Source organism: Periophthalmus magnuspinnatus, chromosome 6 (assembly GCF_009829125.3).
Source record: "Periophthalmus magnuspinnatus isolate fPerMag1 chromosome 6, fPerMag1.2.pri, whole genome shotgun sequence".
Taxonomy (NCBI): domain Eukaryota; kingdom Metazoa; phylum Chordata; class Actinopteri; order Gobiiformes; family Gobiidae; genus Periophthalmus; species Periophthalmus magnuspinnatus.
Window position 1 is genome coordinate 31242696 of NC_047131.1, and position 14302 is coordinate 31256997.

The following is a 14302-nucleotide window of genomic DNA, read 5'->3' on the forward strand; positions in this document are numbered from 1 at the left end:
AGTAAATGGTAAATGGTTTTTATATAGCACTTTTCCATCTTCATGGCACTCACAGCGCTGTACATCATTCACCAGTGTACACAGACACTGGAGACGAGATGGGTTAAGTGTCTCGCGCAAGGACCATAGAGTTTGTAAAGAAGTGGACTGAGCGTGACGTCACCCACAGCGTTCGGCTTCAGTCAAATGAAGCTCATCGAGGCTAGAGCGGTTATAGCGGCGAATTTAGAGCCGAGTTACACATTTGGAATTTCAACCACAAGTATCACAGAAACCAAAAAGCCAATCAGGAGCGAGGTTGTTGCAGGTAACATCCCTTCCTGTCCGCACCACTGGTTTAGTAGGGAGCGGGAGCTTAGGAACGCTGTCAGTCAAACCTGTTGCTAATGCTAGCGGTAGTGAAAACGGGGAAAGAACGCACCTGATTTCTCTGTTATTAATGTTCATGTCCTGATTTACAGACACAATAGTGAAATAAAAACCCCAGGATCATGTAGAGAGGGTTAATATGAACATTTAAGACCAAAATGACGAGTCTGACAGCAGCAGGTACAGAGAGAGGAGACACAGTTTTTTTAATGTAAAGGGAATTATGAGTCTATGGCAAGGGCACAAGGACAGTATTTATCTGTGAGAGCTGAAATTGCATCACTAACCCACCTGAGAGTGGGATTCAATTACCAACTGAGCCACTGTCTCAACATATCTGTGCCCAACCAGGAAGTAAAATTACGAAAATAACGTTCAGCAAAATAACAAAACTAGAAAATACTCAAAAAAATATTTAGTAAAAATTGTAATACAATGACCCAGGACACACTGGAGGGACTATGTCTCTCTCTGGCCTGGGACCGCCTTGGGGTCCCACCGGAGGAGCTGGAGGACGTGTCCGGGGTGAGGGAAGTCTGGGAGTCCCTGCTTAGACTGCTGCCCCTGCGACCCGGCCCCGAATATGAGGAAGAAAATGGATGGATGGATGTAATACAATGATGCTAACTAATGGTATGTTCGTAGTCTAAGCTGTCATATGCACTTTAAGGTTTTATTTTCACACAGTTCGACGAGTAAATTAAGTACTTTTTTACTTTTACAATTAACTTGCCAAATTAACTAAACCGGCCTATTAAAATAACGCAATTTACACATAGTTATATCGCATCTTTCTCTCATATCGTGCAGCCATAAAACATAACCTAAAGTCCTACGTTGGTGTTAAGAGGTGCAGATCCATGCAGTGATATTGTATGGAGAATCCTTACGAGAACCCTTAGCTTTTGGAGGTGGGGTCTTAATCTGGGGCGGTGCTGGGGAGGGACTTCTGGGGCTTTTGGGTCTGTTTTGTTTGCCCCAGTCTTCCTCCCAGTCTCTGTTGTGTTTACGCTCGACAGCTTCAATCCTAAAAGCGAAACACAGGGGATTACAGCTCAGAGCAACAATGAGTTTGTCTGTTATAAAACGAAGCAGATGTTCCGTACTTATCCATTTCGCTTTTATAACGGTCCTCTTCTTCTGTCATTTTCTGGGATATCTCCATCTTCCTCCTGTTAAGAGCATTCAGTTTGATTTATAGAGGCCAGGGCCAAACAGTGTGATCTGAATTGTGAGATTAACAAACGGTACGTGGCATAGAATACTTAAAACCTTGAAGCTATAGAATCAGAAACAGTATGTGCATCTCTATTAAAAACACAAATGCAAAGAGTGCCAGATTCTAATACCTGAAATTAACAAATTAACACAAAATTACACATGTTAAAAAGAGAAGGACATTGGTTTAGTTAAGAATATGGGAGAATATTGAACATTTGTGTAACTCTAGTATTTATTCTAGTATTTTACTTATAACGTTATAAGTGAAAACAGCAATGATCTAGAAGAGAACATTTTGCACAAGTACATTTTTTTCTGCAGAATCTCTTTGTAACATGGTTAAATTATCTTTGCACTACGAACTATTTTTTTATTATTATATTGTACTGCGATTAACAATATTACGGTATTATTAAAGGTCCTATATGACGCTATTTTCTGATCTATTTTAATGTTGTTTCCTCATCACAGACCGACCTGGAGTTTGACATGTTTAACACACAAAACCTGTAAATGCAAGCTGTGTTCTTCTCTCAAACTGAAAACGCTCTTTTCCACCTTGTGATGTCATCATGTGGTGATACAGGAAGTGCTCCACTGTGTTTTTAAACTCCATAAACACCTTCACTAGAATCATTTGAATAATTTATAGAATTTCCAGTCTCCGAACTAAAGATAAAAAGAGCTGTTAACTTGAAAAATACCACTTCATGACATCACAAGGTGGAATGTCGCATTTTGAGCTTTAGAGATGTTACAGACTAATAATAAAATGTTACTCAAACATGTGTGAATGAAACAAAACACAACTCCAGGTCTGTTTTTGAGGAGTTAACAGCATTACAACATGAATTAAAGGTCACAAGAGACAATTATGCGTAATACGAGGTTCTGGATTACACAAAATTGTCTCCTTGACCTTTAATTCATCTTATCTGATCTTAACATTACGGCTGCTGTGAGAGTGAATTACAACAGGCTCTTTGCACAGCAGCACTCTCGTTAGCTCAGTGTCTCAAAGCTAACAGTCACTTTTATTAAAATTCAAATTAATTAAACTAAAGACTACACAATGATTTTTATATGTAGAATACTTCACTTTGTGGCATTGTTTTAATATTTACTACTCCTCAAAATTAGTGACGCATTCATTTTATTTGTATATTTTTTAACCTGTTGTCAGTGACGTCGACCTGCAGCACTCTGTGCACTGCCTCATCTTTAAATATTTATTCATTTTAACATGACACACACAAAAAAACGCCTCAGTAATATATAAAATACAACTTAGTGAACTGAAGGTAAGAACTACAGCCACAGATGTACTGTAATACCCAAATAATCAATCGTTTTAAAAAGATATTTGAATGAGCAACAACAACCATCTGCCAGTTTAATGAACACTTGTGCAACAGAACTGTAATTACCGTAATGTAATTGCTGCTTTTTGATTTCATATTTGTCAACTGCTGCTTTGCCAATTAGAAGAAGCAGACGCAAAATGAATCGGTCTTTTCGACTAAATGAAAACGGATAGGACACCAGAGAGAGGTCTCCTGGCTCAGCCCCTTTGTCAGGATGCCTTCAGGGCGTCGCTTTTATGCTCCAATAAGGAAAACAAGTCGTTTTTCAAATTCTTTTGTGCCCTCAGCTATTAAATTGCTCAATTCTAAAGGTAGTGTTTTTTGAAGTTTTGCACTGTTTTTTATGTATATTGTTCTTATATTGTGCTTTGAGTTCCACTGTAAACTGTAATGGACTGACACACTGTGTGTTTGCGTGTATATTAGAGAGAACTGCTGGAGAATGCTGCAAATGAATTGCCCTCTGGGATCAATAAAGTTTTCTGAATCTGAGAGAGAGGTCCCCGATGCAGCACAAAGTGAATTGGACTCACTGTCGCTCCTTCTCTTGTTGTTCTTTGATAATTTTGTTGGTCTCCAGTGCCACTTTTTTCTGATGCATCAGCTCCTGTCGGTCCAGCTCCCGTCGGGCTTCCACCGCCAGCCGCTCCTCATCTGTCATGAACAGCTCACTGCCCTAAAAGACCAGACACATGAGGAATGATTAAACTTAGGCACTTCTGACCAAACAAAGACGGGTTTATCTTGTGTATCGTGTCAGTATAGAGCTGATCTATGGGTCACATTTGAGATTATATAATTTCTAATCATTGATGATCAGTTTGAGTCTTTTTAAGTTTATTTTTAGTGTTGATTTAGATGGAGCAGAGGTCAGACTTTGAAATTTGCCTTTTTGTTGTTAAATGGAAATGTTTAAAAATATGAATTGGTATATTTAGGGTGTTAATACTGAAAGGAAATGAATGGAGAAATAATAGATTTGGATGTCTTTTAGTTCTGTAGCCTGTCTGTTGTGGATTAGTCCTGGTTTAGTCCTGGTTTAGTCCTGCAGAAGGAGGGTCTAAGGACAGGGGGCGTTCTGGGACAGTTCTCCATTTGCTTGTTTTCTGTGAATACTGGTTAATCTGCCTGTTTGTTACTGATTCACTGTTGGATTTTTTAACTTTCTGTTGGTTAAATCATGATTCTGTTAAGCCCTGAGAAGCAACTGCTGTTGTGACTTGGGCCTTTACAAAACACATTGAATTAAAAATCGAAAATTGAACGGGTTTTTTTTATATATCGCCCAGCCCTATAAGTCACACCCAAACATAATCCTCTTATTCTTCATTTCAACCCATCTGACAAATTAAATACACTTGACAGGCTCCAATTCATAACAAGACTCATTGGGGATTAATGTCCTTCTTGCAGACAGTCGAACTGAACCATGAGGGACGGAATAATGCGATTCCCACAACACAGAAATCCTCAAATAAATCACAAATCAGACAATGACAGAGAAACAAATCTTTACCAGTGTTGTTCCTGTTTGAAATGTCAGTATTGAACCACTGAACATTTAGGATCCAAGCCACAAGGGGCCAGTAAAACAACTAATTACTAAAATGGCATTTGAGGCGACCAGTGTCTGTTCTCTCTCTGCTGCGCGTTCACAGCGATGGGAAGAATACTTTGAAAACATATTTAGCTACAGAATACTGAACACTTGAACTGGACTCGGAGTACTGTATTCTGGGGATGGGACTATAAACAATAATATCGTTTATCGTGATAAAAGGGGTCGACAATAATGGTTCACGGGACATTTTAAAGATAATCCCATTAGGTCACCAGAATGTGCAGAAAAAAAGATTTATTCACAGGGGAGTTGACGGGGGGGGGGGGGGGGGGGGGGGGGGGGGGGCCCATGTGAGGCTTATTGCCCCAGACCTAAATTCCAGTCAGCAGCCCTGCTCATCCATAATATTCTCTGCTAAAGCCTCGTTTTTTTCACTCATAACAAAGTGCAGTACTATACCAGTTCTCTAAACATAGAACTTATTCATAATATTAAAATTATAATGATTCATATCCATAACATTTTTAAACTGTCAGCAACATTCATAATTATTGTGATATAATCATTTATCACAATTTATTTTGGCCATGATAATGGTGACACAAAGTTTCAATATCGTCCCATGCCTACTATGTTCTGAATACTTGGAATACTTTTATATTGAATTGCATTTAAATTATAGTGTAAAAATGCAACAGAGAAACAAAAAACAGGTTTATGTTTGTTTCACTGTTTGTTATGTATTTATTTATCACTAATGCGAGAAGGAAAAATCACACGCCTCACCACAAAAGCAGTGGTTTCCATTTTCTCACTGATTCTGTGCAGTTTGAAGCCTAAAGTGTGTGCTCAAGTACTGCAGTATTCCTTTGATTTTAGGAAAGTAACACCAACTGTACAAGTAACTGTACCAGAATACAGTTCCTCAAAATGACTGACTTCCCAACGCTGTGTATTCATGGGTTTTAGATTCCTGTTATATGTAAAATTTTGAGGAGTTTCTCTAAAGATATATTATTTTGTTTAAAATTGCTACGGCAACTGTCCTAATCTTGTGGCTGGTTGTGAAATGTAAATAAATGTACTTACAGCCCCCGTCAGAACTGTGATGGTCAGACTTCTGCTGCTCTTCAACACTTTAACAGCCTGAAAACAACAACACAAAACATATTTATTTTATTTAATCGTCACATTTACAACAGCAGCTATAATAATAATAAAAATGACAAGAAGAAAGGCAAGTTTATTTGCAAAGGACAATTCATAAACAAGGTAATTCAAAGTGATTTACAGACTAAGAAAGACATTAAAATCACAATACAACAAATCAAAACGTAAATAATCAACATAAAATTAACATTAAAAGAGAAAAGTGCAGAATAAAACCCTTTCTGTCATATGCACAGATAAAAAGAACAGTTTGAGTCTGGATTTAAACATTGTCAAAGTCAAGGCCTGTCTCACATCTTCAGGAAGAATGTTCCAGGTTTTAGCTGCAGGAAACTGAAATCCTGGTTCAGTCCTGGTTCAGTCCTGGTTCAGTCCTGGTTCAGTCCTGGTTCAGTCTCCGTTCAGTCTCCGTTCAGTCTCCGTTCAGTCTCCGTTCAGTCTCCGTTCAGTCTCCGTTCAGTCTCCGTTCAGTCTCCGTTCAGTCTCCGTTCAGTCTCCGTTCAGTCTCCGTTCAGTCTCCGTTCAGTCTCCGTTCAGTCTCCGTTCAGTCTCCGTTCAGTCTCCGTTCAGTCTCCGTTCAGTCCTCGTTCAGTCCTCGTTCAGTCCTCGTTCAGTCCCCGTTCAGTCCCCGTTCAGTCCCCGTTCAGTCCCCGTTCAGTCCCCGTTCAGTCCCCGTTCAGTCTCCGTTCAGTCTCCGTTCAGTCTCCGTTCAGTCTCCGTTCAGTCTCCGTTCAGTCTCCGTTCAGTCTCCGTTCAGTCTCCGTTCAGTCTCCGTTCAGTCCCCGTTCAGTCCCCGTTCAGTCCCCGTTCAGTCCCCGTTCAGTCCCCGTTCAGTCTCCGTTCAGTCTCCGTTCAGTCTCCGTTCAGTCTCCGTTCAGTCCCCGTTCAGTCCCCGTTCAGTCCCCGTTCAGTCCCCGTTCAGTCCCCGTTCAGTCCTCCTCATGTGAGATGGCTCATGTGGCTCTCTGGGAGATGTTCTTTGGTGCTGGGCCATGGAGAGACTTGTACAAGCCTTGTAATAATAATAATAATGATGATTTTTATTTACACGCACTGTTTTAGATTAACAAGTGATTGAACAAACAAATCACCATTCGATTCACTGTTTTAATGCTCACATGGAACAAATACAACCAAATTGTTCTAAATACTAGACCCAATGTTCTGCTTGGTCGTCATCATGGTAACAGCTCAGAGAATCAATCTAAAAACACACATTTGCCTAATGAAACTGTGTGCCAGACCAAACATTTACCTCTCTGTGGTCCGCACTGGTGAAGTCGACCCCATTAACCTCCACAATCTGATCACCAATCTAAAATAAAGAGACAAAAATACAGTGATTTGGTTTTAGAACAGTCATGGGTGGGGTGAGGTCCTCTGGGGTTATGGAAGTCAATTTTCCATTCAATTTTCCATTCAATTTTCCATTCAATTTTCCATTCAATTTTCCCATACGCTGTGTTGTGTGATTCGTGGAAAAAAATCAAATGGAGATATTTTAAGGCATGAGGGGGGGCTAACCAGCTTTGGAGTAACTTTCAGTCCAGAAAACATAGTTAACGTATTTAAAAGTGCAGTTATCTGGTGGAGGCTCCGTCACCTGCTCTCATCAAATGGTTCCACAGTTTTGATGAGGGACTTTTGCTAAAATTCAATGGTTTGTGTGAACTCGTGGAGACGTCACTTATCTTGCTAAAAAATATCAGATTTATGGTATACATTTGTTCTATTTTTAGTGTGATAATAATCTTTATACTTTCCTAACCATTGTCCATGCATTTTAAAAGACTAGTGTAAAGTGAATTATCTGCAATTTATTGGGGTCTAATTGTATTTGTGAATGTATATTTTTTTTCTCCGTTGTGATTGGTCGTTTACTCTTAAGGGAGCAGTCCCTTAACTTATATAAGACCTGAGGAAGGTCAGAGGGACCGAAACATTGTGTGAATAAAAGTGAACCAAGAGTGAGACAGTGTGCGGGAGTTTTCTTAACCTTTCAAATCGAGTGCTTCTCCTCTGACGCAACTGTCGCCCTGTCAGGTGTGCAGAGTCCACACAGAAACGAGTACCAAAAATTCAATGGGAAAATTGAATGGGAATTTATCTTTCAGAATCTGAGAGTTGAGAGACTGTTTAGCTTCATTATGGTAAATGGTTACATTTTTATACATCGCTTTTCCACCTTTAAGGCACTCAAAGCACTTTACAACAAGGAATCACTCACCCATCCACACATATTCATACACCAGTGTACACTAACACTGAGGGTGAGGTTGTTTACGTGTCTTGCTCACGTATTCATTTAATGGGAGCTGGAATTGCTCCACTAACCAGTGGGTCAGTGGATCTGGCTTCTCTACCAACGATGTTTACGCTGAGAGTGCGATTCAAACTGTCAGCCTTCAGATCACTGGACAAACGCTCTGCAAACTGAGCTACTGTCGCCCATGTTTTATTTTTGCCATGTTTAGAACCAGGAGAATAGTTACCTCAAGACCAACTTCTGCAGACAGCGACCCGGGTTTGACGTTACTGATGTAGATGCCCGGCTTTTGGGTGGGACCACTGGAGATGCTAATGCCCATGCCCTTCGTGCCCGCCAGACTGAGGAAAACCTTCTTCTCCTTGATCTCCTTCCCTCCAATAGACGCTAGACCTGCAATACTGTTTTTCCTCTCCTGCCCCAAACAAAAATATCTTTAATACACAGGAGGGATGCGCAATCAATATGAGGCTTTTTTTATACAGCTCACCCCAGATTCTGAGACAAACTGATCCACAAACTGCCACTTGAGAGGATCGTCTGAGGAGCTAAAACACACAGAGTAGAAAAAAGCTTAGCAACACTGTCAATCAAACCTGTTGCTAACGCTAGTGGGAGTGACCTCGTGGAAAGAAGGTGCCTGATTTGTCTGTTATTAATGTTCTTATTCTGATTTAGGGACAGAATAATGAAACAAAAACCCCAGGATCATGTAGAGCAGGTTAATACAAACATTTTAAGGCCAAAATGACGAGTCTGATAGCAGCAGTTACAGAGAGAGGGGACACAGGTTTTGTAATGTAAAGTGAATTGGAGCCAGAGTCGAAGGAGCCGGAAGCGCGGCCATGATCACTTCCTATTTGGAACACAGCGGCTAGCAGGTTAGCTATGCCCTTCACAGTCTATGGTTACTATCCTGGTAAAATACAGTCATAACTCTGTATTGTCAGAATACATTTAAATAAATGAAACGTTTAGTGTTTAAAATCTTAAAATCTCCATTGGTTTAAAATTAGACCAACTGAAACATCCATGATCTGTACAGACACAGTCCTAAGCTCAAAAGCCATAAAAATGTGTCCTTTATAAATGGAAAACACCATTTACTGTACCTTTTCACAGGAATCATGCCAACATCTGCAAGGACAAAATATATTACAAGTTATACAATTTTACATTTAAGGTAAGACATTTAAAACACTTTTTATTTGAGTGCTTGACTTACGCCTGACTTTAAGTGACACGATCTTCTTGGTCTTGATGAGGCTGATGACTTCTTCATGGATACAAGAGGAGATGGAGTAACCGTTGATGCGAACAATCTCATCACCAACCTGTAAATCAGTCACACCACAGTTCAGTAGTGTCATAGATTTGTTGTACAATCAATATTTGAACAACTAAAGAATAAATTACTGTCTGGTCAAATCAGCGGTGTAGTATATGTGCTTGTAACCCTATTAGCATGTTTATAGATTAGATTTTTATGACTGTTGTACATCATTTTAGATGATATTTTTGCAGTAACTATACTTCAGATTGAGGTAATAAAGCAGGGGCCACATGAGCTCTCCCCTTATTCCAAGTAGGATTTAGGAGTTATACACATTACAGTGAATGATTTAAATCTGATTAATCACATGTCTGTTCTCACAGTAAATGTATAATTTACTTTTCTTATTTGATTTATGGTTTATCAAGGTTTATTTGTAAAGCACAATTCATACACAAAGTAATTCAAAGAGCTTTACAGAATAAGAAAGTTATTAAAATCACAATACAACAAATCAAAAAATAAAGAATCATAAATAGTCATCATAAAATTAACATTAAAAGAGAAAAGTGCAGAATAAAACCCTTTCAGTCATATGGACAGATAAACAGATCCATTTGAGCCTGGATTTAAACATTGTCAAAGTCGAGGTCTGTCTCACATCTTCAGGAAGAATGTTCCAGGTTTGAGCTGCAGAAAACTCAAACGCTGATTCCCCATGTTTAGTCCTGGTTTAGTCCTGGTTTAGTCCTGGTTTAGTCCTGGTTTAGTCCTGGTTTAGTCCTGGTTCAGCCCTGGTTCAGCCCTGGTTTAGCCCTGGTTTAGCCCTGGTTTAGCACTGGTTTAGCACTGGTTTAGCACTGGTTTAGCACTGGTTCAGCACTGGTTTAGCCGTGACTCTGGGCTCCAGGCCGGACACAGGTCCTCACGAACATAACTAGTAAATAAGTGACTAGTTGTGACTTTTATATCGGCTCAATTTTGTGGAACATTGAGTAACTCTCTGTCATTTTCAAGTGTTCTCTAGCTTTCTTTTATTTTCTGTTTTTATGTTTGTTTATAAAAACCTGCTCAACTTGAAAGAGAAAATGTATGAGTACATTTACATGCCTGTAAGATCATTTCACTATTACTAAATAAATAAATAAATAAACAAACTTAAACTGCTGAGGGCAAAAGGCTGGAGACCCCTGTACAGAAGGACACAGGTCTCCATCTAGTGGTTATATGAATTATTACAGAGGTAGTTATCCACTAAATGTGACAAAAATTATAAGGAGAGAGAGAAATACCTGAAGGCCAACGTTAGCGGCCTGTCCATCTTTTACGATCTGGGAAACATAAAGACCACAGCCAAACTCCAGTCCTCCCCTCACACTCAGGCCTAGACCGTCGCGGTGCATCCGGTCTAAACGCACTTCTTTCAACTTCCTACATGAAGAAAAGCATTAACTGAACAATCATGAGGACAGAAGTGGAGTAAAGTTAAATGTGAAGTGTTTTAATGGGAAAGCCTGAACCCACCTCGACCTCTTGGGGGTGAGCAGGTCGTACTCCACTTGGTGTTTCAGGGGAATGAGAGGTCGGATTGCATCAAACAAAGGCAGACGTTTTGGTTCATTTATGACCAGCTTCAGGTCACCCACCAGGACGGGCAAATCCATCGACCTGATGAGTGATATTAACAAAGAAATGTCGTTTAAAAACATAATCTGGGGAAGCACAGTTTGTTTTTCAGTATTCAAAGTGTTTCATCTAAAAACTTAACTATGAACAGTTTGCTATGGCTTCACACCTGCTCAACACAAACGTCAGGTAGAACTGTAACTTGGATAAACTTTGTGTACTAAATCTGTCCACCTGGTTTCTAAGGTGAATTATTAATGAGTGCAATTCCAGTCCTGTTTGTGGGATGAATATAAAAAGACCTTTTGTTTACAACAGCCCAGGCTTGTCAGGGAGCAGTGGAAACTGATGCTCAGCCAATGGGAACACGGCGCTCTGGCTTTGTACAAAGATGAATAGAAACTTAGAGCAGCCGCCCCCTGCAATCCACAGGCTGTTACTATACTGTATACTGTACTATAGGGGAGCAACACTGCACAGACTATAGGGGAGGAACGCACACTTATTGTGTCAGAATCTGGCTCTGATGTCCATCAGTAATCAGGAGATATGGTGATAATAATGGAGAGAATGAGAACTGGTCAAAGATGCACTTTTGCTATTTTTACTTTTCTTCTGTGGTTGTAAACGGCATAAAGAATATTCGTTAAGTAGTAAATAAATAACAAATCAGCTCAGCTCAACAGATCAGCTCAGTTAGTTCAGTTTAATATAACCAAATTTAAACTACAACCGATTTTAACCATATCTGTTTTTCAGCTGTAAACGATTTTTACTATAACCGATTTTTAAATATAATTATTTTTTAACAATAACCAATTTTCAACAGATAACCAATTTTTAACTACAACTGTTTTTTTTTTTAACTATAATTGATTTTTAAATATAACTGATTTTTAACAATAATTAAATTTTAAATATGACCACAACATTTTTTACTATAACTATTTGACGAGTAAAAAAAAATCTGTTAAATTTAATAATCAATTAAACTGCACCAAATAAAACAAAGTCTGAGCTTGTGAAACTACATATCAAACATTAATTCCGTGACAGTCGCAACTATTACATACAGCAGTGATGTTTCTGCTGTAGCTCAAGTCACGATAAAAAACATTTAAGTACAATATATCACTGAAGTAAATATAAACGATAATCAATTATACTGAAGCCACACCATAAAGCACAGCAATTCTAAATTAAATAAATGCTAGCTGTTATCGAATGTCAACATACACATACAAACTCAAACTACAGCAGCATTAATGGCACTCACTGGTGGTACATGCGGAGGACGTCGTACAGGTAATCCTTCTCTGCTTCATTCTCAATCAGAAGCTCCACCTGCAAAAATAATGCACTTTTATCCACTCCACAGCAGAATCCATACACAAAACCAACTGTGTCCATCCGTTTTGTTTAGATTTAATCCCATAAACGAACCTGATGGCAGCTGAGATGAAGAAGAAGAGTTTTAAGGAAGCGTTTGGGCCAATCAGTGATGTAACACATGTTCAGATAATGTACTCCCAGTGCCAGATAACACTACTATAACCCACACATGGAAGATGCACACCTCCTACAGCTTAAGACGACTAAAGATGACTAAACGAGTGGCCCCGCCTTAGCAGAGTACAGAATAATAGCTGAGGAGAGACTGGAGGAGGAAGGTCAGTAGTGTCATTTTACAAGTTACTCAAACACAGGTGAGCGGCCGTAAAGGAAAAGGAAGTTACAAAATAAAAACATATTTAGGTCTGGTACAATAATGACAACACTACCAGTCAAACATTTTTATTTTTACTACTTTCTACATTTTAGATTCACACAAAACACAAAATATATGAAGTAAGATATTTGGAATTATGTAGAAAAGAAAAAAGTGGTAAAAATAAAGAGGTTGTGTCCAAACTGGTCATGTATTTTGACTTATCGTTCAATATATGGCACCTGGAACAATATCGTTTTGGGGCTCAATATTTATCGTGTGTACATTTTTTTTTTTTGTAAAACTTGGGAGAATTTAGGTATTTCCATGTAATAAGATAAGTAATAAGATATTTGAGTCGTACAAGGTTGAATAAGCGACTTTTTCAGTTCATTCTGGTATTCGTCTGTTGCAGCTCAGACCTTTTAATGATTCTGTCTGTTTAAACATTTGTTCACTGGGATTATCTTACATTATTGTTATTGTATCAGTGGCATAAAGTAGTTTCAGTATTATTGTTTATCGCAATATTTGTAGCAATATATCATGCCTCTAAATGTTTTATCGTGACAGGCCTTGATATAGCGTTATAAAGACATAAAAATAAAGTCTCCTGTGTTTCGATGTTTGTGTCGTCCAGGTCTGATCCATGGCAAAAGAAAATTTCAATTCTGTTCAGTCAACTGGACTAAACGTTTTAGAGTGAAGACGTTTGGCTGCTCATCCACGCCGCGTCTTCAGTTCTGGTCAGATTACTGCTGGACACTGCTTTATATCTGTCTGAAGGGAGGAGCTAACTACACTGAAACTAACAAACCTATTTCTGTACAGTGTCTGTTTGTCGGCTCGGTCTATGGGTGCTACAGCCAGAGTCTAAATCTAGAGATTTCCCCTCAAACTGTACCATTTCTTACACTGTATAGATGCAGTGTACAGTTATATAAATATCTTTTCTTTTTTTTTTTTTTATAAAGAAGAATTTTATGGATCTAGATTATTTTCTGATTGTGGGAAAAATGGACTGACTAAAATGGATTTTTATTTTTATTTTTTTTTGTAGTAGTAGTTGTAGTAGTAGTAGTAGTAGTAGTAGCAGTAATAGTATCAAGAAGGGATGGAAAATATTTTTGATAGCAGTAAAATACATCTGACTTTTCAAAATATCACTGCACTAAGAGTAAACTACAAGCCTATGATTAATTTTTCAAATTCCTTCCATTTTTGCAGGTGAACTCTTCAGATATATGTGGACCCTACACTGCAGATTGGATGCAATATTTTATGGCTGTCGTAAAGTCTCAGTCATCTCCAAACATGAACCTTGGCACCATAAACCCACAAGTATAGAGAACATTGGACAGGGAGATAAAACAATATAAAGTGCGCCACATCTTATAAATATTTCACATCTTTCTCTGAATTAAATAATAATAATACAGTGAAATGTAAATGTACAGAGACTGGTGGTCTTGTCTTGTGTTTAATTAGAGAAATAAAATGCAATATACTATTTGTTCCACTCAGCTGCACATGCATATGCAGACCTCATTATGTCCAATTGGCCTTTGTGAGGGGCTATGTGTCATATGGGACAGACAGAGGATGGGTGTGCTTGTGTGCAGTGCAGATGGCGTTGTGGTGTCCCTATGCTCTTTGGCTCATGTTCCCTGCTATTTACATGAACACTGTTTCATCTGTCTGCTCTGTTTACAGCACATAACACTGACATTAAGGCTTTTAAAGT

General features: G+C 38.7%; 1 protein-coding gene across 2 annotated transcripts in view; it reads right to left on the minus strand.

Moving 5' to 3' along the window:
- Positions 1–14302, minus strand: part of ush1c (Usher syndrome 1C) — a 29686-nt gene that overhangs the window by 14217 nt on the left and 1167 nt on the right. For both annotated transcript variants that reach the window (XM_033968121.2, XM_055222546.1), the window contains exons 2-13: positions 12127–12194; positions 10749–10892; positions 10517–10655; positions 9177–9285; positions 9064–9088; positions 8442–8499; positions 8178–8366; positions 6941–7000; positions 5605–5661; positions 3488–3630; positions 1476–1541; positions 1260–1396 (exon numbers count right to left, since the gene is read on the minus strand). In XM_033968121.2, the coding sequence (XP_033824012.1) occupies positions 1260–1396; positions 1476–1541; positions 3488–3630; positions 5605–5661; positions 6941–7000; positions 8178–8366; positions 8442–8499; positions 9064–9088; positions 9177–9285; positions 10517–10655; positions 10749–10892; positions 12127–12194 (1195 nt within the window). The remainder of the gene's footprint in view (positions 1–1259; positions 1397–1475; positions 1542–3487; positions 3631–5604; positions 5662–6940; positions 7001–8177; positions 8367–8441; positions 8500–9063; positions 9089–9176; positions 9286–10516; positions 10656–10748; positions 10893–12126; positions 12195–14302) is intronic.